Source organism: Garra rufa, chromosome 11 (genome assembly GCF_049309525.1).
Source record: "Garra rufa chromosome 11, GarRuf1.0, whole genome shotgun sequence".
NCBI classification, from domain to species: domain Eukaryota; kingdom Metazoa; phylum Chordata; class Actinopteri; order Cypriniformes; family Cyprinidae; genus Garra; species Garra rufa.
This window is the reverse complement of record NC_133371.1, coordinates 1907148-1932591: the sequence shown is the minus strand read 5'-3', so window position 1 is coordinate 1932591 and position 25444 is coordinate 1907148. Positions and strand designations below refer to the sequence as shown.

General features: G+C 35.2%; 2 protein-coding genes across 9 annotated transcripts in view; one reads left to right on the top strand and one right to left on the bottom strand.

Moving 5' to 3' along the window:
• LOC141345579 (uncharacterized) lies at window positions 1-24649 on the top strand. Its single transcript, XM_073850451.1, has 19 exons — window positions 1-695; window positions 7735-7825; window positions 7907-7937; window positions 8042-8081; window positions 8269-8365; window positions 11609-11634; window positions 11802-11816; window positions 12386-12485; window positions 14021-14053; window positions 16011-16035; window positions 16158-16242; window positions 16318-16454; window positions 16533-16680; window positions 18533-18599; window positions 18708-18732; window positions 20729-20996; window positions 22694-22840; window positions 23076-23117; window positions 24589-24649. The coding sequence occupies exons 1-19, from the start codon at window positions 1-3 to the stop codon at window positions 24647-24649; spliced, it is 2133 nt and encodes a 710-aa protein (XP_073706552.1).
• kifc3 (kinesin family member C3) overlaps window positions 1-25444 on the bottom strand; it is a 100281-nt gene that overhangs the window by 38394 nt on the left and 36443 nt on the right. The gene's annotated exons all lie outside the window — the stretch shown is intronic.

The following is a 25444-nucleotide window of genomic DNA, read 5'->3' as shown; positions in this document are numbered from 1 at the left end:
ATGGCGGGTGAGGAGTGTAACACGCTGGAGCTTTCAGCCCTCATACGTAATATAATGCGAGAGGAGTTAAATGTGGTGGTGGAAAAACTAAACAACCTCATGAAAGACATATCTGTTTGCACACAAAGACTTGGTGAAGTTGATGTGACAATGTCGAACCTGGATTCACGTGTGACAAAGCTGGAGACTGTGTGTGATGGACTTATGAAGGCCAATGAGGAGCTGAAACGTAAAGGCGAGCGACTTGAAATGCACAGTCGCAAATACAACGTGCGTGTATTTGGCTTGACGAATGACATCGAAAAAGGGAATCCGACCAGCTACATTGCTGATTTGTTTGATGACTTATTCCGAGATAAACTACGGGGCGAGTTACAGGTGGAGATGGCCCGCAGGATTGGACCGGTTGGGAAAGGTGAAGATCGAGTGATGATTGTACGTCTTCACAAATTCATGACGAGAGAGGAGATCATAAAAATCGCCAAGAAAGAGGGAGTGCTACAAGTACGAGGGATGAAGTTAAGGATTTTTCCAGATCTAACTACAGAAATGGCCAAAAAACGTGCAGGATTTCGGGAAATAAGGAGTAAATTGAAGGACGCAGGGGTGAGACATGGCATAATTCATCCAGCGACGCTGATAATAACATTTAAAGGAGAGACTAAGAAGTTCACAGAACGCAGTGCAGCAGAAGTGTACGTAAAGACTATAATCGATACTGGATTGAAAGTGAGGGATTAGATTGGATTGGATAAACAATAAGGTCATGTGATAACAGATAAAATGAATTATAAATTACAACACTGTTAAGAGTGATTTTTCTGTTAAGTTAATTATGTTGTGGGCAAGGTAAACAGAAAAGAAATTTTTGAATTTTGGATAAGTCTGATATTATAAGTTCTTGTTACTGAATTAAGGCCACATAGCTAATATTTAGTTTAGGAAATGAATAATCTGTCATGAGCAAGCGTTGCTCTACTGATGTATTTTGTTTATTTCATTACAATGTTGAAGATATTTGTGTGTGTGTGTGTATGTATGTGATGTGTGAGTGGTTGGATGTTATATTTGCATTAATGAGAGCTCAATGTAATATTAAAGGCAGGAGTATTGATGGACAAACAAGTGTTAGATGGTTGAAAAATATTTTTTGGCACAAAACGGTATGTTTGAAATAGCTCATTTGAATGTCTGTAGTTTAAGGAATAAAATAAATGATATCTCAGAAATATTACAGAATCATAATTTCCATATATTAGCCATTTCAGAAACACATCTCGATTCAACTATTAATAGTTCTGTATTGAATATAGATGGCTATAATTTACATAGGCAGGACAGAAATTTGAATGGAGGAGGAGTAGCTTGTTATGTTAAAAACCATATTCCAGTTAAAGTTAGAGGAGATCTTAACATGCCAGGAGTTGAAGTAATATGGGTACAGCTACAATTACCTTATGTAAAGCCTGTTCTTATTGGATGCTGTTATAGACCACCGAATGCTACTGTGATGCATTTGGATCAAATATGTGAAATGTTGGATAAAGCATGTGAAATGGGAGATGAAATTTATTTCTTAGGAGATTTTAATATAAATTGGAAGTCTACAAATTGTACATCAAAGGGTAAATTACTTTCTTTAGCTAATACTTGTAATCTGTCTCAAATAGTTAAGGATTATACACGAGTAAATTTAAAAGCCGATGGCACATATTCAGCAACACTTATTGATTTAATTTTTACAAATGCAACAGACTTATGTGCGGAGGCAGTCTCTATTCCAGTAGGTTGTAGTGACCATAATTTAATAGCTGTGAAAAGAATAACAAAAGTACCTAAATCCGGTCAAAATTTTATTCATAAAAGGACATATAAAAAGTTTAAAGAGAACGATTTCGTAGAAGAAATGAGGAGTGTAGATTGGTCGGAGGTTACACAGCAACAGAATCCTGGCAGAGCTGTGGCCATCTTCGACAATTTGATAACCAGAGTAATAGACAAACATGCTCCTTTAAAGAAACAAACTGTAAGAAATGTCTCAACTCCATGGCTGGATCAAGAGCTCAAAGAACATATGAGGCACAGGAATCAAGCCAAAGTAGAAGCTATTAAACAGAATGATGTGGTTCAGTGGAATAAGTATCGTAAATTAAGAAATCAGGTGACTAAAATGAATAAACGTAAAAAACAAATATATTATTATAATAAATTAAGAGAGGCTGGAATGGATAGTGCAAAGGTATGGAAAACATTTAATGAGTTATTGGGAAGGAAAACAAAACGTAATATAACATCATTAGAGGCTGATGGGATTTGTCTTACTAGACCAAAAGAGATTGCTAATTATTTGAGCCATTTTTTTAAGCATAAAATACAAAAAATTAGACAAGCCATGGATTTGGGACAAGATGAAAATATCTCATATGAATTAATAACAAATAGGATAATGACAACAAAAGACTGTAGATTTAAATTTAATACTGTAACAGAGGACAGTGTGAAGAAAATATTACAAACAAGTAAAGATAAACCATGTGGAATAGATCACTTAGATGTTAAACTGTTAAAGATGGTGGTAGATGTCATTGCTTTGCCCATTTCTCATATTATTAATCTGAGTTTAACAGCAGGTGTTTTTCCCTCACAATGGAAAAAAGCAAAAATTTTACCTTTAGTTAAAAATAACAAAGAACAGTTTTCAGGTCAGAATAGCAGACCAATAAGTTTATTACCGGCAGTAAGCAAAGTGATGGAAAAAGTTGTGTATAATCAAATACAAGAGTATTTGGAAGTCAATGGGTTAAACACAATGTATCAACATGCTTATAAAATGGGTCATTCCACAACAACAGCACTTACTCAGTTAACTGACTACTGGCTACAGGAAATTGATAATAAGAATTTGGTGGGCACAGTATTTTTAGATCTAAGTGCAGCCTTTGATGTTCTAGACCACAGTATTTTATTAAAAAAGTTAGTTTGTTATGGATTTGAACCAACTGCTGTTCGGTGGATTGAAAGCTATATCAGTAAACGTGAATACACAGTTTATTTTAATGGTAGTTACTCTGAGGTGGAAGAAATGAGTTGTGGAGTGCCCCAGGGCAGTTGTTTAGGACCTCTTTTATTTTCTGTTTTCACAAATGATTTTCCACTTGTAATTAAACATGCAACCATGGCAATGTATGCAGATGATACAACATTGTGTTTATCAGCAAGAGATGTAGATCAATTGAATATTATGTTAAATACGGAGTTAGATTTGGTTATACAATGGATTACTGATAATAAATTACTTATTAATGCAGGTAAAACAAAATGTATGATACTTGGGTCAAAATATTTTCTTAAGCCATCACTAACATTGCATTTAGATATAGGAGGAAATGTGATTCAGCAAGTAGAAGAAATTCATCTATTAGGTGTAATTGTGGATAGCTCACTGTCTTGGAATAGCCAAATAAATAAAATATTGCAAAGAATGGGTCGTAGCATGGGAATAATTAGATACTGTAAGAAATTTATTCCCAAATGGCTGATCAAAAGGTTAGCCCAATCTTTAGTATTATCTCATTTAGACTACGCTTCAGTTGTTTGGTCAAATACCAATGAAAATAATTTATATAAATTGCAAGTCGCACAGAATAAAGTAGCACGTATTGTTTTGGGTTGTTCATATACAACTAATGTAATTACAATGCACAATAATTTGGCATGGTTAACTGTAAAATATAGATTGAAATATTTTTTATTGTCATTTATTCATAATATAATTGAAACAAAAACTCCTGAAATAATTTACAGAAAATTGTCATTTTTTGCTGATCAACATAATTATTGCACAAGACAAACTACTGGAAGGCGATGTGTTCTGCCTTTAGTTAGAACTAATCAGCTTCAGAGAGCAGTTTTTTATCGGGCCATGGTTGCATGGAATGGATTACCAGGATTTCTGTTGTTGGAAAATAACAGAAAATATTTTCAAAAGAAATTAAAATTGTTTCTGTTTACACAAGAGTCATGATACTGGAAAAGTATGGTAATATGGAAAGATGCCTTATAGTCTGTATTGGAAAGCTATTTATGGATTATATGTATAAATGTACAGCAGTTTTTGTTTGTTTATTTATTTAATTGCATTGGGCTATTGTAGATTGTTTCTATTTTGTGTATATGTGTGTGTGAATGGGTGTGTGTGTGAATAATGTAAGAAAATGATGATTTGATGTAATGTAGAGGAGACCCCAGGAAGAATAGCAACTGAGATTTCAGGCGCTAATGGGGATCTTAATAAATGAAATGAAATGAAATGCTGATCATTTGCTGGTTTATGCTGGTCCTTAGCTGGTTTATACTGGTCCTTAGCTGGTTTATGCTGGTCATTTGCTGGTTTATACTGGTCCTTAGCTGGTTTATACTGGTCCTTAGCTGGTTTATGCTGGTCATTTGCTGGTTTATGCTGGTCCTTAGCTGGTTTATGCTGGTCATTTGCTGGTTTATGCTGGTCCTTAGCTGGTTTATACTGGTCCTTAGCTGGTTTATGCTGGTCATTTGCTGGTTTATGCTGGTCCTTAGCTGGTTTATACTGGTCCTTAGCTGGTTTATGCTGGTCATTTGCTGGTTTATGCTGGTCATTTGCTGGTTTATGCTGGTCCTTAGCTGGTTTATACTGGTCCTTAGCTGGTTTATGCTGGTCATTTGCTGGTTTATGCTGGTCCTTAGCTGGTTTATACTGGTCCTTAGCTGGTTTATGCTGGTCATTTGCTGGTTTATGCTGGTCCTTAGCTGGTTTATACTGGTCCGTAGCTTGTTTATACTGGTCCTTAGCTGGTTTATGCTGGTCATTTGCTGGTTTATGCTGGTCCTTAGCTGGTTTATACTGGTCCTTAGCTGGTTTATGCTGGTCCTTAGCTGGTTTATACTGGTCATTTGCTGGTTTATGCTGGTTCTTTGCTGGTTTATGCTGGTCCTTAGCTGGTTTATACTGGTCCTTAGCTGGTTTATGCTGGTCCTTAGCTGGTTTATACTGGTCATTTGCTGGTTTATGCTGGTCCTTAGCTGGTTTATGCTGGTCATTTGCTGGTTTATGCTGGTTCTTTGCTGGTTTATGCTGGTCCTTAGCTTGTTTATACTGGTCCTTAGCTGGTTTATGCTGGTCATTTGCTGGTTTATGCTGGTCCTTAGCTGGTTTATACTGGTCCTTAGCTGGTTTATGCTGGTCATTTGCTGGTTTATACTGGTCCTTAGCTGGTTTATACTGGTCCTTAGCTGGTTTATACTGGTCATTTGCTGGTTTATACTGGTCCTTAGCTGGTTTATACTGGTCCTTAGCTGGTTTATGCTGGTCATTTGCTGGTTTATACTGGTCCTTAGCTGGTTTATGCTGGTCATTTGCTGGTTTATGCTGGTCCTTAGCTGGTTTATACTGGTCCTTAGCTGGTTTATGCTGATCATTTGCTGGTTTATGCTGGTCCTTAGCTGGTTTATACTGGTCCTTAGCTGGTTTATGCTGGTCATTTGCTGGTTTATACTGGTCCTTAGCTGGTTTATACTGGTCCTTAGCTGGTTTATGCTGGTCATTTGCTGGTTTATGCTGGTCCTTAGCTGGTTTATACTGGTCCGTAGCTTGTTTATACTGGTCCTTAGCTGGTTTATGCTGGTCATTTGCTGGTTTATGCTGGTCCTTAGCTGGTTTATACTGGTCCTTAGCTGGTTTATGCTGGTCCTTAGCTGGTTTATACTGGTCATTTGCTGGTTTATGCTGGTTCTTTGCTGGTTTATGCTGGTCCTTAGCTGGTTTATACTGGTCCTTAGCTGGTTTATGCTGGTCCTTAGCTGGTTTATACTGGTCATTTGCTGGTTTATGCTGGTCCTTAGCTGGTTTATGCTGGTCATTTGCTGGTTTATGCTGGTTCTTTGCTGGTTTATGCTGGTCCTTAGCTTGTTTATACTGGTCCTTAGCTGGTTTATGCTGGTCATTTGCTGGTTTATGCTGGTCCTTAGCTGGTTTATACTGGTCCTTAGCTGGTTTATGCTGGTCATTTGCTGGTTTATACTGGTCCTTAGCTGGTTTATACTGGTCCTTAGCTGGTTTATACTGGTCATTTGCTGGTTTATACTGGTCCTTAGCTGGTTTATACTGGTCCTTAGCTGGTTTATGCTGGTCATTTGCTGGTTTATACTGGTCCTTAGCTGGTTTATGCTGGTCATTTGCTGGTTTATGCTGGTCCTTAGCTGGTTTATACTGGTCCTTAGCTGGTTTATGCTGATCATTTGCTGGTTTATGCTGGTCCTTAGCTGGTTTATACTGGTCCTTAGCTGGTTTATGCTGGTCATTTGCTGGTTTATACTGGTCCTTAGCTGGTTTATACTGGTCCTTAGCTGGTTTATGCTGGTCATTTGCTGGTTTATGCTGGTCCTTAGCTGGTTTATACTGGTCCTTAGCTGGTTTATGCTGGTCATTTGCTGGTTTATGCTGGTCCTTAGCTGGTTTATGCTGGTCCTTAGCTGGTTTATGCTGGTCATTTGCTGGTTTATGCTGGTCCGTAGCTTGTTTATACTGGTCCTTAGCTGGTTTATGCTGGTCATTTGCTGGTTTATGCTGGTCCTTAGCTGGTTTATACTGGTCCTTAGCTGGTTTATGCTGGTCCTTAGCTTGTTTATACTGGTCCTTAGCTGGTTTATGCTGGTCATTTGCTGGTTTATGCTGGTCCTTAGCTGGTTTATACTGGTCCTTAGCTTGTTTATACTGGTCCTTAGCTGGTTTATGCTGGTCATTTGCTGGTTTATGCTGGTTCTTTGCTGGTTTATGCTGGTCCTTAGCTTGTTTATACTGGTCCTTAGCTGGTTTATGCTGGTCATTTGCTGGTTTATGCTGGTCCTTAGCTGGTTTATACTGGTCCTTAGCTGGTTTATGCTGGTCATTTGCTGGTTTATACTGGTCCTTAGCTGGTTTATACTGGTCCTTAGCTGGTTTATGCTGGTCATTTGCTGGTTTATGCTGGTCCTTAGCTGGTTTATACTGGTCCTTAGCTGGTTTATGCTGGTCATTTGCTGGTTTATACTGGTCCTTAGCTGGTTTATACTGGTCCTTAGCTGGTTTATGCTGGTCATTTGCTGGTTTATACTGGTCCTTAGCTGGTTTATACTGGTCCTTAGCTGGTTTATGCTGGTCATTTGCTGGTTTATACTGGTCCTTAGCTGGTTTATGCTGGTCCTTAGCTGGTTTATACTGGTCCTTAGCTGGTTTATGCTGGTCCTTAGCTGGTTTATACTGGTCCTTAGCTGGTTTATGCTGATCATTTGCTGGTTTATGCTGGTCCTTAGCTGGTTTATGCTGATCATTTGCTGGTTTATACTGGTCCTTAGCTGGTTTATGCTGATCATTTGCTGGTTTATGCTGGTCCTTAGCTGGTCATATTGCTGGTCAAGGACCAGCATAATCAAAGGACCATAAAATCAGCCAAGGACCAGCATAAACCAGCAAAAGACCAGCTTAAACCAGCATACCAGCATCAAAACCTACCTAACCAGCATATGCTGTTTCTTTCAACAGGGTTTGCTATTTGCAATAGTTTACTTTTGTACTGAAGAACTATGGTATATGAAAATGTATATAAAGTAGTGGAGTCACTGGTTTTAGTTAGTTAGTTATCAGCTCTGCTTTTTGGATGATGCTTTTTCATGATCTTAAACCTCCTTGTTTGACATTGATTTGCTGTGTTGTTCTGACAGCATGTTTAGCTGGGTGATAAAGGTTGTTCCCCAGCCTCCAGTGTCTCCTGGGAAACTGGCAGAGGAGGACCAGACCAATGCACCAGCGACTGTGAGTTTGTGTGCATGTGTGAACACTGAGTCACCTTTCACGGTTTAAGCATGTCTTCACTATCTCTGTATGATTCTTTAGGATGTGACGGACAAAGAGGATGCAAAACAAGGTAACTAAGCACTCTATCAAATTTGACAGCAGTTTTAATCAATGACTAACACTGAATAACAGAAAAAAAGTCCTTCATTCATTTTTCACGATGTTATTTTACAGAATCTTCCAAGCCAACGGAGGAGGTCTCAGAGGAAAACAGGTGATGTTATGTTTGTTTGTGTGTGTGTGTGTGTGTGTGTGTGTGTGTGTGTGTGTGTGTGTGTGTGTGTGTGTGTGTGGGACATACAGTATGTGCATTCAGAGTCTCTAGACGCTGTAATCCTGCCAGACCTAATTACTGTTATCTATCCCTCCTTCTATCTCTCCTTCTCTCTCTCTTTTTCCAGCTCTCAGAGTGGGGTTTTGAATTGGCTCTCTCATGGGTTCAGTAGTGCTCTCCCTCAGCCAGTGAACTCCTCTAAACTGGCGAACAGTGAAGTTAAGGTATTTTCATGACTCTTGTCACGTACACTCACATAATAAAGCTGCAAATCTAAGTAATAATGTTTGTGGGCTACAACTGGTCAGATGGTAATGCTTAAAGAAAGACATTTTAAAAGGATGAAATCTTTAATTTAATTAATCTTTAAATAAAAACAATGAGGGCTTTAAAATGAATGAACAACCTCAATTAGGGTGACAGTATCCGGCTTGAACAGGTAAATCGATATGTTTCCTAATCTTATGTAACCTAGCAGAAAACAGCACATAGTACATGGACTCAAAATGGTGAATTATATTTTAATCTCTTCATTGAAAATCTTAATAATCAGTAGCAGACCTTTTAGTCACAGTTCTTAGGTAATTGTACTTCATTACTAAACTTGAGTCAAAATTTTGAGATTTTGTGCTGTGCTTTAAGAGATATTTCATCCAACAATAAAAATTCTTTCATTAATTATTCACCCACATTCATCTTCAGAACCCAAATTAAAATATTTTTGATAAAATCCGAGAGTTTTCTGACCCTGCATAAACAACAATGCAACTAAGATGTTCAAGGCCCAAAAAAGGTAGTAAGGACATTGTGTGATTTCAGTGGTACATCAGTGGAATGTGCATCGACTGGCATGGAAAAGAAGAAATTGCTGAATGAACTCATTAGTTTTATTCTTTGTGCACAATTTTTTTTTTGTAGCTTTATAAAATTACAGTTGAACCATTGATGTAACATAGACTATTTTAACAATGTCCTTACCAGCTTTCTGGGCTTTGAACGTGTCAGTTGCGTTGCTGTCTGTGCAGGGTCAAAAAGTTCTTGGATTTCATCAAAAATATCTTAATTTGTGTTCTGAAGATGAATGAAGGTCGACATGAGGGTGAGTAATTAATGACAGAATTTAAATTTTTGGGTGAACTATTAGTTTAATTACTATTAAAAAATAATACTTGCACTTTTACTCAATTACATTTTCAAGGCCAAAATACTTTTTGGTTCTTACCAATGTGCAAAGTACATATTTCACAGGTCATTGTGACTTAAATATTTTTGCTTTTGTCAATTTTAATTAAAGGGTTAGTTCACCCAAAAATGAAAAATTAGCCCATAATTTAATCACCCTCCAGGCATCCTAGGTGTATATGACTTTTATCTTTCAGACGAATCCAATCAGAGTTAAAATTATCCTGGCATTTCCAAGCTTTATAATGGCATGGGTGGGTGTTTCTCTTCATCAGTCCAAAACAAGTCCAATTAAGTGCATCCATCCAAAATAAAAAGTGCTCCTGGGGGGTGAATAAAGGCCTCCTGTAGTGAACTGATGTGTTTTTGTAAGAAAAAATATCCATATTTAAAACATAATAATCACTTTAATCTAGGGCCAACTGGATGTAAACAGAAGCAAGATATTTCACCCAAAAATGAAATTCTGTAATTACCCACCTTCGTTCATCTTTGGAACCCAAATTAAGATATTTTGAATGAAATCCGAGAGTTTTTTGACCCGCATAGACAAGAACTACCATGTTCAAGGCCCAGAAAGGTAGTAAGGACATCATGTTACATCAGTGGAACATCAGTTTAATGTGCATTGATTGGCATGGAAAAGAAGAAATTGCTGAATAAAGTTGTTAATTTTTTATTCTTTGTGCACAAAAAGGGTTAGTTCGACCAAAAATGAAAATTAGCCCATAATTTACTCACCCTCCAGGCATCCTAGGTGTATATGACTTTTATCTTTCAAACAAATCCAATCGGAGTTATATTAAAAATTATCCTGGCATTTCCAAGCTTTAGAATGGCATGGTTGGGTGTTTCTCTTCATCAGTCCAAAACAAGTCCAATTAAGTGCATCCATCCATAAGAAAAAGTGCCTCAAACAGCTCCAGGAGGTGAATAAAGGCCTCATGTAGAGAACCGATGCATTTTTGTAAGAAAAATATCTTTATTTAAAATGTAATAATCATATTAATCTAGTGCCAACTGGTCGTACACAGAAGCAGCTCCGGGCAGATGAAATGGGATGTATGCGTTGCGCATGCGCCGCTCAGAAGTGACGAACGTGGACGCGCTACGGAGAGATCAAAACAAAACAACGGTCAGGAATTAGAAGCACAAAACGAAGATTTGTAAAAAAAAAAAAAAAATGGTGGAGCATTTCAATATAAGCCAAGAGGAGACTGGTTTTCCTTTGCTAAAGTAAGGAAACTTTCCTTCCTTTGCTCCTGTAAACAAACTCTGGTTTGTGCGAGACTCACCGGCGCATGCCCAACGTTGATGTCCTACATCATCCGTCCAGAACGGCTTCAGTGCACAACCAGTTGGCGCAAGCTAGATTAAAGTGATTATTTATAGTGATTACGTTTTAAATATGGATATTTTTCTTCCAAAAATGCATCAATTCACTAAAGGACTTTTTATTACGGTGGATGCACTTTATTGGACTTGTTTTGGATTGATGAAGAGAAACACCTGCCCATGCATTTATAAAGCTTGGAGGAGCCAGAAAATGTTTAAATATAACTTCAATTGCATTCCACTGAAAGAAGTAAGTCATATACACCTACGATGCCTGGAAGGTGAGTAAATAATGGGGTAATTGTATTTTTTGGGTGAACTAACCCTTTAAGTTCAACTTTTAAAGTCAGTGACATCGATTTCACTGTCAAAAATATGGCACAAATATGGACATGTCATTATAAAGAGTCGCCTTTTTTAGTCACTATAATTTTGAGATAAAGCAATACATACTATTTCTAGACATTACTGATGGATGGATGAAGTTAACTCAAGTGTGAAAACTGTCAAAGTGTCAAACAACTATGTTTAACATTCAAGTGGCAAAATTCAAGATTCAGTTTAACATCTGATGTGTTGTGTCCTGAAACGACACACAATAAAAAATGAGAAAAACAGGTTCATTTAAGTGTTTATGAAACCATTTTACTTTGATGAGAAATTATCTTTCATTTTTTTAGTTAATTAGTATATTTTTGAAGCTAAAATAAGAATGTTCCTTTTTACTTTTTTATTATCTTTTTCTCTCTTTTACTTTGAATTTTAATTTAGCACCATTTTAAAATAGAACCTATTTATATTGTTCTACTTGTGAAGTGATTGCAAGCAATTTAACCATGCCTTTTGATTTAAGAAAGCCTGTTAATATACATTTATAGAGCATATGACTGTGTCTGTTTTATTCTTGAACATTATTTTTTCTTCTGTTTTGTTTACCGTGGATTGAACAGCATGAGGGAAATGCAGTGAGCAGCAGGTATAGTTTCAATCATACAGATTCAGTTTCAGTCATTTATTAATTTGTCTTCATGTAGTTATGTGAGAATTCTTATGTTTTTCACATCTGTGTCTGTGTGTGTGCCTGTTAAATGAATGTTTTGATGAGTATCACACATTTTTCCATCACTGTATCATGGATGGCAGTAACACATCGGATCAGTGAGTAGCTTATCGAGGATATAGCTCATGCACCAACATGCAAAGCTTTGCTGCAGACCAGCATGGACAGTCTTTGCATGCTACACACGCAATAGACTTTATTGCACTGAGCTGTTTTTCCATATTAACAGCTCAAGGCAAAAGACCCTCATGCTGAACAGACATAAACTTAAGCATTGTAATATGCAGACCTGGCTTCCCTAGAACATAAAATTATATATATATATATATATATATATATATATATATATATACACACACACACACACACACACACACACACACACACATAAAATATGCATATATATGTATGTGTGCATGTATATATGTGATATATATATATAGATATATATATATATATTAATCTACAAGAACACTACTGGAATGGAACATTTTTTATTAGCATCGGCTACTGCTTCATTGGCACTTGCTGGGCAAACCTGTTTGTTTTTACTGTCCCCTGCTGCCATCTAGAGTTGATTTAGAGCAACGCAGCTTATTTGCATGCATTCACATCCTCATATGCCCAGAGCAGCTGATGGACTTTACTGTATCTCTTCTTCCATCAGGGCTGGAATGATTGGCTGGATTGTGCAGGGACTGGGAAAAGTGGTTCCACAGCCAGATGAGAAATACAAGGGTCACACAGAGCCAGAGGAGGTCACTGAGGTACAGACACACATTCACTAATCCCATAAGACACAAAGGCTTTCTGCAGTCTGAAGATTTTGTTGCTTATTTACCAAGTCCATGCAGTTCACTACATAAGCTTATTAGTTAGGCATGTTGGAGTTTGTGAAGCATATTAATGACAAGATGTTTTATGCTGTTAATGGACATTTATTTTTACAAAGAATGATCAATCATGAGTTTAATAGTCCTGTAAAAAAAAAGAAAAAATAAATGAAATTTTTAAAATAAGATGGATTATGAAATTAAACCCTTTCTAAGGGTTTCTAAAAATATGAAGGTTTTTATAAAAATAAATTGACTATTGATATATATTATTATTATTATTATTATTATTATATACAATTATAATTTGTAATTTTTTAAATGTGAAATATGATTTCAAGTTGTTGAACCAAATATATGTAGTTAATATTAACAAAAAAGTACAATTATTTTGTTATTAGATTAAAATTGAGGAAGAATTGCTCCACAAAAATGTTGAAATATCTATTTTATAAGCAAATAAGATTAGTTTTTACTATTTATTTACTATTGTTAAATACTATTTTTACTGAAAAGGTTTAGCTTTGTAATTAGATTTTAAAAAATGAGGAACAATGACTATACAAATAATTTATTTATTAGTTTATATATTTATTTGCTTACTTTAGTTCACATTTTAAGAGAAGGCACTGCATGCAAAAACGCTGTTTTTTCATGCACCTGGCAAGTGTTTTGGCTTTTTGGTGTTACATAAAGTGTTTTTTCAGACTAATGGAAAGAGAACACCCAAAAGACACTGTTAGGTGTTTCTTTTATAGCACTTTATCTATTTGTGTCAATGCATTTCAATTACAATACATATTTTTTAAAGACCGTTTTCTCAAAATGAGTTTTTTCTCCTACACTGAGCCATAAATCTCCACTTTACACTTTACATTTTATTCCTGTCTATATAAGGTTTTTAAAGAGGGATTTGTTCATATATCATTAGCTTGATTTTATACAACATTTTTCCCCGAAATGGTAAAAAAAAAAAAAAATACATTGTTTTCTGTCTGTTGTAATTTATTTATTTTTTTTGGAGTTATGGAGTGACAAAATAAGATAACCAAAATTCCCTCTGTAAAAATATTTGTCTCTAATATGTCCTTAAAAAAAATTAAATAAGAATTCTGAAACTGACTTCATCCAATGTTTAGATTTTTGTACTAGAAATGAATGCAAATTAGTACATATTTCATTAAATAATGGCTCATTTGCATATTTAAACCTAACATTTTAGAAAACTTGTAATGCAAAAATGTTCGCAATTATCAATGTAATCAATTAACTGGGTAAATAAGGTGATAACTATTAGTTAATTTTTTTACCCTATTCACCTGCAGTGTCTCACCTTAAAATTAAGTTATTTTTTTTGAGTTAGAGTTTTTTGAGTTAATAGAGCATTTCAGGTATACAGGCACCTGCCTCAAAGGTGTCTTTAGGTTTTCCAGGTGCTTCTGTGAGAGTTTTATTGCATTTCCATTTAGCCGGCAGTTCCAGTGGTTAAAGTGGACCCTCCAGTAAGTACAGTGTTTTTGGATCAAGCTGTGTCAGGATCGTGCTCTCTGTTCCCTTTTCTGTCCCGCAAGTCATTAAAGGGGCCATATTCTACACTCGCCTGCATTTCTGTCTGCTCATAGTAATCAGCTGATTTGAATATGTAAACAAGAACCATTTAAAACAAACTGCTGAATATTAATGACTTTGTGTTATCATCACAGCATATAGTATACAACAAATTAAGGTTGTAAACGCAAGTTGATTGCTGCAAACAAGCTTTTCTGCATTGCTTTGGGCGATAATGGGTTGAGTCTGCAAAGCAAATCCCTCTTGTCAAGAAATACTGCTTTATTCTATAACTCTCCTGCTATAACCATGACCCTTCTGCATCAAAAACACCAGATTCTTGCATGGATAGCAGCTTAAAACAGGATTGCTTGCTTACATATGTGACCCTGGACCACAAAACCAGTCTTAAGTAGCACGGGTATATTTGTAGCAATAGCCAAAAATACATTGTATAGGTCAAAATTATCGATTTGATTTTATGTCAAAAATCTTTAGCATATTAAGTAAAGATCATGTTCCATGAAGATATTTTGTAAATTTTCTACCATGAACATATACAAACTTGATTTTTGATTAGTCATATGCATTGCTAAGAACTTCATTTGGACAACTTTTAAGGCGATTTTCTCAACATTTAGATTTTTTTGCACCCTCAGATTCCAGGTTTTCAAATACTGTAGTTGTATCTTAGACAAATTGTCCTATTTTAACAAACAATATATCAATGGAAAGCTTATTTATTTTGGAAAGCTTTCTCAATTTCGACAAATTTACACTTATAGGCAAGGCAAGGCAAGGCAAGTTTATTTATATAGCACATTTCATACACAATGGTAATTCAAAGTGCTGTACATAAAAAGGAATTAAAATCACAATAAAAGCATAAAAATAAAAAAATCAATAAAAGCATAAAAATCATAAAAATTTAAAATAATAATCACAACAATAAAAACAAAATTAAGAACATTTAAGATGATTAAAAAAAAAAATGATTTCAAATTAATTAATACAGTAAAATGATTATACATAAAATAATGCAAACTGTTCGGACGTAGCACAGTGCTCATTCAATAAATGCACAACTGAACAGGTGAGTTTTGAGTCTGCATTTAAATGTGGCTAATGTATTAGCACATCTGATCTCTTCTGGAAGCTGATTCCAACTGCGGGCGGCATAATAGCTAAAAGCGGATTCCCCTTGTTTTGTGTGAACCCTTGATATTACTAACTGACTCGATCCTAGTGATCTGAGTTGTCTGTTAGGTTTATATTCAGTGAGCATATACCTAGGCCATTGAGTGCTTTATAAACAAGTAAAAGTACTTTAAAATCTATCCTAAACATAACTGGAAGCCAGTGTAAGGACCTAAGGACTGGTGTAATATGCTCTGATTTTTTGGTTCTAGTCAGAACCACTTATGACTGGTTTTGTGGTCCAGAGTCACATATGTGTTACACATGGTTTCTTCAGCATTAATCTATATTAAAACTAACCGTTTGTTAATTAAAGATCACTTAAAACTTTTGCTTACCACAGACCCAGAATGGTTTTCGATTAATTTTTTTTTTTTTTTAATAAAATTAAAAACCATGATAATCTAAAAAAAGTGAAATAGTTATCACTATTTCAATATGTAGCATGTGAAAATGCTCTTTTAAAAGAGTATATTTTCTACAGTTTCTAAATTTACAGGGGCAAAAGTGTCCAAAGTTGAAGAAACACTGATGTACACTTTTGTACACAATTTTTCGCAAGCATTTTTATAAATTAATGACACCTAACATAATATAGATGTACAAACTGAGCTGCAAGCCAATCATGAGCACCTGGCCCTTTAATTTTCACACCAATATCAAATCAAGGGTTACATACAGTAAGATTTCTTTGATTTTCTCATCTATTTGCAGGTGCAAGACGTCAAAGACGTTCGTGGTGAGTCCAGCCTCTTGATATACTCATATTGAACAGTATAAACTTTGACTTTAATAATTTGCATTGAGAAAGACTGACAAGAGAGGGCACAATACATGTGACATGATTCTCACTCTCACCAGATGCTGAGCCGCTGCCTCATATTCCTGTGGTGGAGGTCATGTCTGATGAGGAGCCAGACACTGCTAATGTGCCCTTCTCTCCAAGGTATGTGTTAATCAGCTGTCAGAAGCTAATCTGAACTCTCATTCTGACTGAACTCCTTTAATCTGTCTCTTTCAGGGTAATAGAATGGATCAAGCATGGTTTTGAGAAGGTAGTTCCTCACTCTCCTGTCCATCTTCGTCCTCCCGCTGCTACAGAAGCACCTGTCCAGAAGGCTGCTTCTGCTCCTGTGACTCCCTGCAAACAAGAGCCAGGTAAATTTTAAAAAATCAAGAATGTTAGGCTTCCTTGGTGACTGAGTGGTCTGCATCTGACGTTTTTTTTCTATTTAGCACCTGCACCAACACCAGATCCTGCACCTCCACCTGCACCTGCGCCCGCACCAGCACCTGCACCTGCACCTGCACCTGCAGCCCCACCTGCATCTGCACCTGCAGCTCCTGAGGAACCTAAAGTAGCTGAGGATTCCAAAGGCACCAAGTAAGTGTCCATCTGCTTCCCTTACAATGTCTATGGCTATGTTGACCAACCAAGCTTTGAAATCTTGGTTAAATATAGACATGGTTTTGTTATTTTGTGTGTTTGTTTGTTTGTTTGTATAGTTTTTGGTTTTGTGTTTTGTTTTTGTTTTGCATTAGTATTGTTTTTGTTTTGTGTTTGGGTTTTGTTTGTTTGTTATTTTTGTTTTTGTGTGATTTTGTTTTGTGTTTACTTTGGGTTTTGTTTTTGCTTTACTTTGTATTGTTTTGTGTTTTTTTTAGGTGTTTTTTTGTTTTTTGTTTTTTTTTACTTTGTGTTTGTTTTGTTTTTGCCTTTTGCTTTTGTTTTATTTTTGCTGTTGTTTTTATTTTAGTTTTGTTTATTTGCTTTAGTTTTTTTCATGTTTGTTTTGTTTTTGCCTTTTCTTTTGTGTTTGTTTTGTTTTAGTATAATTTTTGGTGTTGTTTTAACTTTTGTTTCGTTTATTTGCATTGTGTTTGTTTTTGCTTGTTTTTTTATTTTTATTTTTTTGCATGTTTTGTTTCGTTTTTGTTTTGTGATTGTTTTGTTTCATTTTGTTTTAGTTTTTTCCTTTTTGTTTTTTAATTGTGTAAGATTTTTGTGGGAGTTATTTGTTTTGTGTGTTTTGTTTGGTTTTTGTTTGTTTTGCTTTTTAGTTTTTGTTTGTTTTTTGTTTTGTGCTTTTGTTTTATTTTGTTTGTATTGTTTTTTCTGTTTTTGTTTTTTATTTAGTTTTTGTTTGATAGTTGTGTTGTTGTTTTTTTCATGTTTTGTTTAGTTTTTGCTTTTTTGTTTGTTTCGCTTGTTTTGTTTAGTTTGTTTTGTTTTTAATTATATTAGTTTTTGTGTTTTTTTTTTTGTTTTGTTTTGTATGTTTAGTTTTTTTAATTTTCTTTTTTGTTAGTTTTGGTTTTTGTTGTGTTTGTTTATTTAGTTTTTTTTTCAGTTTTTTATTGTGGGGGGTATTTTGTTTGTTTTGTTTGGTTTTGTGCTTTTGTTTTATTTTGTTTGTATTTTTTTGTTTTTGTTTTGTTTTTTATTTAGTTTTTGTTTGATTTTTGCATTGTTGTTTTTTCCATGTTTTGTTTGGTTTTTGTTTTCTTTTTTGTTTGTTTTGCTTGTTAGTTTTGTTTATTTAGTTGTTTTGTTTTTGTTTTGTTTTTTATTTAGTTTTTGTTTGATTTTTGCATTGTTGTTTTTTCCATGTTTTGTTTGGTTTTTGTTTTCTTTTTTGTTTGTTTTGCTTGTTAGTTTTGTTTATTTAGTTGTTTTGTTTTTAATTTTGTTCAATTGTTGTGTTTTTTTTTTTTTGTTTTGCTTTCTTTTTTTAGTATTTGTTAGTTTTGTTTTTTGTTGTGTTTGTTTATTTAGTTTTTTCTGGTTTTTATGTATTTATTTATTGTAGGGGGTATTTTGTGTGTTGGTTTTTGTTTGTTTTGCTTGTTATTTTTAGTTTTATTTCATTTTGTTTGTATTGATTTTTTGATTGCGTTTTTGATTTTTTCGTGTTTTGTTTATTTTGTTTCAATTGTTGCAGTTTTTTTTTTTTTTTTTTTTTTTGATTTTTTTTTTTTTTTTTTTTTGCTTGTTAGTTTTTGTTTGTTTTGGTTTTGGTTGGTTTTTGTTTTGTGTTTGTTTTTTGTTTGTCATTTGTTATGTTTCATTTTGTTTGTTTTGGTTTTGTGTTTGTTTAGATTGCTTTTCTTGTGTTTTTTTTGTTTTGTGTACATGACAGTTATCTGAAGCCTTTTAATGTTTGCATGAACGTAAAATGTCTTTACATACAAGTAAGTCTAATGATAATAAATTATATATTTCATTTGTTTTCAAGTATGGTTGGCTGGATTGTACAGGGGCTCGGACGCATCATACCACAACCAGTAGTGAAACCAAAAGAGGTAATCTGCAAACACTGTCCTCTTTAAACTAGTGTAATGTGTGTAAAAACAAAGAAATACTTCAGTGCTAGTTTCCCATTTACCCATTTCCTCTGTGTTTATTTGCAGGACGGCTCTGATATCGTTCAAAACGGTACGTATTTTTTAACACATCTTTACAAACGCAGATATAATGACTACAGACAGCTTTGCAAGACAGGGTGTTTTGTCCCCCAAGATCATATATTTGAAAATATCAGAGGCATTGCTTTTCTCTCACTGCTTATTTGTAGGTGGAGGTGTTAACTCAGCTCCTCTTCTCCTTCTGTTTCAGGGGAGAAGGCCGTTAAAGCCCCCTAAACATAAGGAGAAGACGACTGGAAGAGTCATTACCTCCACACAGAGACAGCGAGAGACGTTCAGACAGACACACATACTAATATCCTCTAGTTTGATACAGCTACATCAGCTTTGGACATTTGTAGCAGTTCAAAGTACTGTATTCATGTAATCTTCCTTGGTGATTTTTGCTAAAAATGTATTACAGATTCATGTGCTGGCTTGTTAAATGCGATGGTTGTTTAGTGCTTTGATGATTAGGCTACCTCACAGAGACATGCAGTAAACACACAGAGTTTACAATGTCATGTATTGCTTATTTATTTTCTGTCTGCATTTGCACCAACAGTGTTACTAAACATTAAAAATTTCCGCCTTTGATTGGTCAGATATTCCAGCAGGTTTTGAGGAAATCAACTTAGTAGCATTGTCTATGAATGGTAAACCGGGATGGTAGAAAGTTTAACATAACGTTTAGCGTAAAAAAAAAAAAAAAACACTTACTTTCTTTCTCTTTATTTTTGTCTTGTTTTCCAGTATAATATATCTAAACATTCAATCAAGACACAAGCAAAATGACAATATATTAAATCTTGTTTTCTAAAAAATAATTTATCATTAAATTGAGAAAAAAAATCTCCTGAAGGGATAGAAAAAATAAATGTCATTCAAAAGGAAGTTTATTCTTCTTACCCCAATGACAGATATTTTTTCTAGTTTTAAACATAAACTTGCTTTATTTTGACACATTTTTTAGAAAACAAGACTTGATTACTTATGTCATTTTGCTATTTAAGTAAATAAGAGCATTTAGATATTTGTACAGGAAAACAAGACAAAAAATGCTGAGTAAGAAAGTAATTTTTGCAGTGTCAACGAGCACAGTTATATGCAATATGCTTGCCATAAAACAAAAAAGAAAAAGGAAAAAAAAAAAGCCCATAAATCCCCATGCCGCTAAATGCTTTTGCCAATGTTGCCTGCTATAAAAAGCAACAGTTAGTCTAAATGCTTTGAAAAACAAATCGCATGAGCTGTTTTACCATGCTAAGGATGTTAGCAAAGCCACAAATCAATGTGGGGCATTCTTATGCTGTATATTGATGTTATTTATGTTTATGTTTTATTGCTAACACAACACAGGCAGCTACCTTACTTTGTCAGCTGTATGAAACCAATAATAAATAAATGATTTCAAAAAGCAGATTGTTTGTTGTGTGGTCAGAGCATAAATGCGTAAAATGCTTGTAAAAGTGTTTGTGGAAAAAACACTACTGTATTATTTGCAACTGCAGCTAAAAGTTTAATTAATTTTTTTAAATACATTTCTATTTCAGTAAGTTTGAACGCTTTAGGACATATGCCGTAAGTGTTTCATCAGCTAGATTTTAACTTACAAAACGTGCAAATTTTGCCATTGGGGTTTAAATATGTTGCTTCTCAGTACATAATAAAGACATGCAATGAATTAGTAGCTTTAATAATTTAAAAAAGAAGCAAAAATACAGTTTGAACAGCTGCCAATTGCCCAAAACCTCTCTAAAACCATCTAAAACCAAAACAGACCAGACTAATCTGTATAGATATGTTTGGAGACCAGCAAACCACTTTGGGCTTCAGTGGGATCAGTGCTGTAATGCACAGTCTTTGCCATTGGAAGTGACTCTATCTTTCGATTCGGAGGAAATCATGTGCTGCACTGACACAAAAACATTCAGTAGAAAAGGAAAACTATCACAAACATGTCAAATTCTCAGTCTTTGAGTCTAATGTCAGCCTATGACCCGTGATTTTTCCTGTTGTTGGTGTAGTGTGCATCCTGCAGGACCCGTGTGATATGGTTCTGGAGGAGGTGGACCCAGACTGGGAGGCCCAGCAGAGAGAGCAGGGCTCAGGGCAGGATGTCCAGGTGCCGCAGGAGGGCTCATCCCTGCTGCAGGTGCTGCCCAATATCCTGCCGCACGTGCTGGCCATGCAGGAGCAGGAGGACGCAGAGACCCAGACTGAACGCTGGACACCTCTCATCGAGAGCATCAAGAAGGAAGCGGAGGAGACTGCCATAGCAAACATAGAGGAGAGGTGAGAGCAAGTGGTTTGGATCTCAGTCACCTTGTAGTGGATTTAACTATGCTATATTTGCTCCTCTGCCAAGTTTGTATGTTTGGCCACTGACAAAGAAATGATCAGTCTGTAATTTTAATGGTAGGTTTATTTTAACACTGAGAGACAGAATAACAAAAAATCCAGAAAAACATATTTCAAAAAGTTATAAATTGATTTGCATTTTATTGAGTAAAATAAGTATTTGATCCCCTATCAATCAACAAGATTTCTGGCTCCCAGGTGTCTTTTATACAGGCCACGAGCTGAGATTAGGAGCACTCTTCTAAAGGGAGTGCTCCTAATCTCAATTTGTTACCTGTATAAAAGACACCTGTCCACAGAAGCTATCAATCAATCAGATTCCAATCTCTCCACCATGACCAAGACCAAAGAGCTGTCCAAGGATGTCAGGGACAAGTTTGTAGACCTACACAAGGCTGGAATGGGCTACAAGACCATCGGCAAGCAGCTTAGTGAGAGGGTGACAACAGTTGGTGTGATTATTTGCAAATGTAAAAAAAACACAATATAACTATCAATCTCCCTCGGTCTGGGGCTCCATGCAAGATCTCATGATCATGAAAACAGTAAGGAATCAGTCCAGAACTACACAGGAGGATCTTGTCAATGATCTCAAGGCAGTTGGGACCATAGTCACCAAGAAAACAATTGGTAACACACTACTCTGCTCAAGAAAGCACATGTACAGGCCCGTCTGAGGTTTGCCAATGAACATCTAAATGATTCAGAGGAGAACTGGGTGAAAGTGTTGTGGTCAGATGAGACCAAAATCGTGCTCTTTGGCATCAACTCAACTCGCCGTGTTTGGAGGATGAGGAATGCTGCCTATGACCCCAAGAACACCATCCCCACCGTCAAACATGGAGGTGGAAACATTATGCTTTGGGGTGTTTTTCTGCTAAGGGGACAGAACAACTGCACCGCATCAAAGGGACGATGGACAGGGCCATGTACCATCAAATCTTGGGTGAGAACCTCCTCCCCTCAGCCAGGGCAATGAAAATGAGTCGTGGATGGGTATTCCAGCATGACAATGACCCAAAACACACGGCCAAGGCAACAAAGGAGTGGCTCAAGAAGAAGCACAGTAAGGTCCTGGAGTGGCCTAGCCAGTCTCCAGACCTTAATCCCATAGAAAATCTGTGGATTTGTTCGAGTTGCCAAACGTCAGCCTCAAAAACCTTAATGACTCCCACATGAGATGTGTGCAAACCTGCTGGCCAACTACAAAAAATGTCTGACCACTGTGAATGCCAACAAGGGTTTTGCCACCAAGTACTAGGTCATGTTTTGCGAAGGGGTCAAATACTTATTTCACTCCTTAAAAAGCAAATCAATTTATAACATTTTTGAAATGTGTTTTTCTGTTTTTCTGTTGTTATTCTGTCTCTCACTGTTCAAATAAACCTCCCATTAAAATGATGGACTTATCATTTGTTTGTAAGTGGGCAAACGTACAAAATCAAATATTCCCTCACTGCATAATTTAGGAGAACATGAAGCTCATAAGAAATTCAGGTATCAAAATAATTTGTCGCAATTTTGAGTTTCCTAATGAGAAGCTGCTCATAAATACCCCCAGAAGTCATATAGCATTTTTGATCATTTTAATAACATGTGGAGGCATAATATCACTGTGTATGTGTGTGTAGACTGCAGCAGGAGCGTGTGGAAGCAGCTCGTATGGCGGAGGATCTGGCCCGGCAGGCTGCAGAATTGGCCGTCAGACAACTGGAAGAAGAGCACACAGCACAGATCATCATTGACACAAAAACTGAAGAGCCGGACATTGACGATCAGTAAGTCACAAACACAGTACAAACTCAGTGAGGAATTGAGTCATGCCCTGTTCTGTGTTCACTAAGGCTGAGATCTGGGGTGTGATAAACCACAAAGTGGCTACAAAAGTTGTTTGCCACCAATGCGCTGTCTCTATCTTTTATACTGTCCCTTTCTCTCTCACACACATACACATGCATAAACACACTAACAGTGTTTTCAGAATTCACCTGTTCACTGTTTGTTTTAACAAAGACTGCCAAATATCCAGGAGGAAGAGAATGAAGAAGATCCAGAGTAAGTGTTTCCCCTCCATTACGCTCTAGCTCCTTGCTTTCTGCCAGGGTCCAAAATTAACACATTTGCCAAATAACAAAAACAGGAACAATAGTCTTTGGTCTAGAATTAGAGTTTAATAGTGTAGATTTTAGTCTATTTCTATTAGCTTTGTGGTCCTCTGTATGCTTTATAACAATACATTACAATACAATACAATCTACTAAAGAAAACAGGTTGTGTGTCTAAAGATTTACCTCAAAACTATTTTAACTTTTTTAAGCCCCCCCAAAAAAACATTACTGTTCAAAATTTAAGTAAGAATTTTGAAAGAAGATTATGTTCACCAAAAATGCAGTAAAATATTTTCATACAATGTAAAATAACTGTTTACTTATTGAACATGAATTGTAATTTATTCCTGTTATTAAAGCTGAATTTTCAGTATCATTACTTCAGTTTTCCTCCAGAAATCATTCTAATTTGCTCAAAAAAACATTTAATTTGTATCATTAATGTTGAAAACAGTTGTGCTCAGTTGTGAAAACCGTGATCATTAAGGATTTTTTGAACAGCATTTATTTAAAGTAGGTATTTTTTGCAACATTATACATGCAACATTATTAATGTTACTTTTGATCAATTTAATCTGTTGTTGCTGAAAAAAGTGTTTGTTTCTTTTTAAAAGAAAATAAATAAATAAATAAATAAATACTGACCCCAAAATTTTGGATGGTGATTTATAAAAAATACAAATAATATATTAACAAAATCACGTCTTATCTATATATTTTTCTTTTTTAACCGATAAATTAAATTAAATTATTAAATTCAATTCAATTCAATTAATTAAATTTTATATAATGTAATATGATATAATATAATGTAAATTAAATAAAATTGTATATGATGCTGCAAGTGACCCAATGTCTTTTGGTCTTGGTCACTAATCTGTGGTACACTAAAACAAATTTTCACTCTATAATTAATACATTTTATAATTAACAAAGACATGCCATGAAACATAAACATACAATTAAATGCCAAGTTTTGAAACAAAAAAAAATTGTGTTGTCTTTTTAAGCATATTAAATATTATACTGTAATTATAATAAATATTATTGTAATAATATTTACAACTTCAAATAGTTTTTTAGTGTATGATTAATAATCACAAATCCTATATATTTTCTACATTTATAGATTTTTTAAATTATTGTAAAATGCAGTTTCATGGTCGATTTAAAATAAATAAATAAATTAATAATAAAAAAGCATGGCTAGTACCTATTTCACTTTCCATTCGCAGGTGTGGCAAAAAAAAATAAAAAATTATTTTGAACTCTGCTTCCAGCCTTCAGTGCTGCAACTTTCCTCACAGCAGAGTGAATGATAATATGATAAAATAAGTGGATCCGAGTTCTTGCTTGCTTCTCTTTACTGCTGTACCGTTATTTTACTATACTATTTTAATATTTTACTCGCCATACAGGTTACAGCCGCTCCATGAAGAGAGCGAGGAGGAGAATGAGGATAGTAAGATCACAGAGTAAGGCCTTCATCCTCAGAGCTATGCAGCAAAGAGCTAGCAGCCTGTGCATTACACTACCTTAGTAGTTGATTTGACATGTCAAACAGTAATAGCAGGGTCCTTTAACACAACATTATACTTCATTAAAGCTGCAGCACATGCTTTAGTTGCTGTTTATATCTACACAGCCTCCACGCTGCCTTTACAGTTCCTGTAAAACTAGTTTGAAAAAGTAGAGCATGTACTCTTTGTCATAATCTTTGAGCATTGTCTTTATATATCAGGTATATATTGATATACAAAATATCTTGAATAACTTTCATTTGATATTCAATAAACATCTTAATACATTTGTTTTAAAAAGGTAATTATGTATAATCCTAATATTGTAATATTGTGAAATATTGTTAAATGTAATTTATTCCTCAGATGCAAAGCTGAATTTTTCTTTAGTGTCACATGATTCTTCAGAATTAATTACTAAAAACCTTTGGCCAGTAATATACATTAAAAAAAAATTTAAATTAGAGAGATGTTTCTTTAAATCAAAGCAAATGTCTTCTGAACGTTGTCACAGTCTGTAAAAAAACCATTGCAAATTCAGAGGTGTCCCACTTTTGAGTACTTTGTTATTTAGGGTATGATGTTAGATGCTTAATTTAGGCTTCATCCCGCTTTACCACGTCACTATAAAGCATCCTGTCTGAAAACCAGAACAGCTGATGCCAAAAAAGCTTCTAGGCCAAAGCACTTAAGTAGAAGTAGAACAGAGTTTCAGTCTTGCTGATGCTGCTGCATATTGCAGTGCTGAATTCAG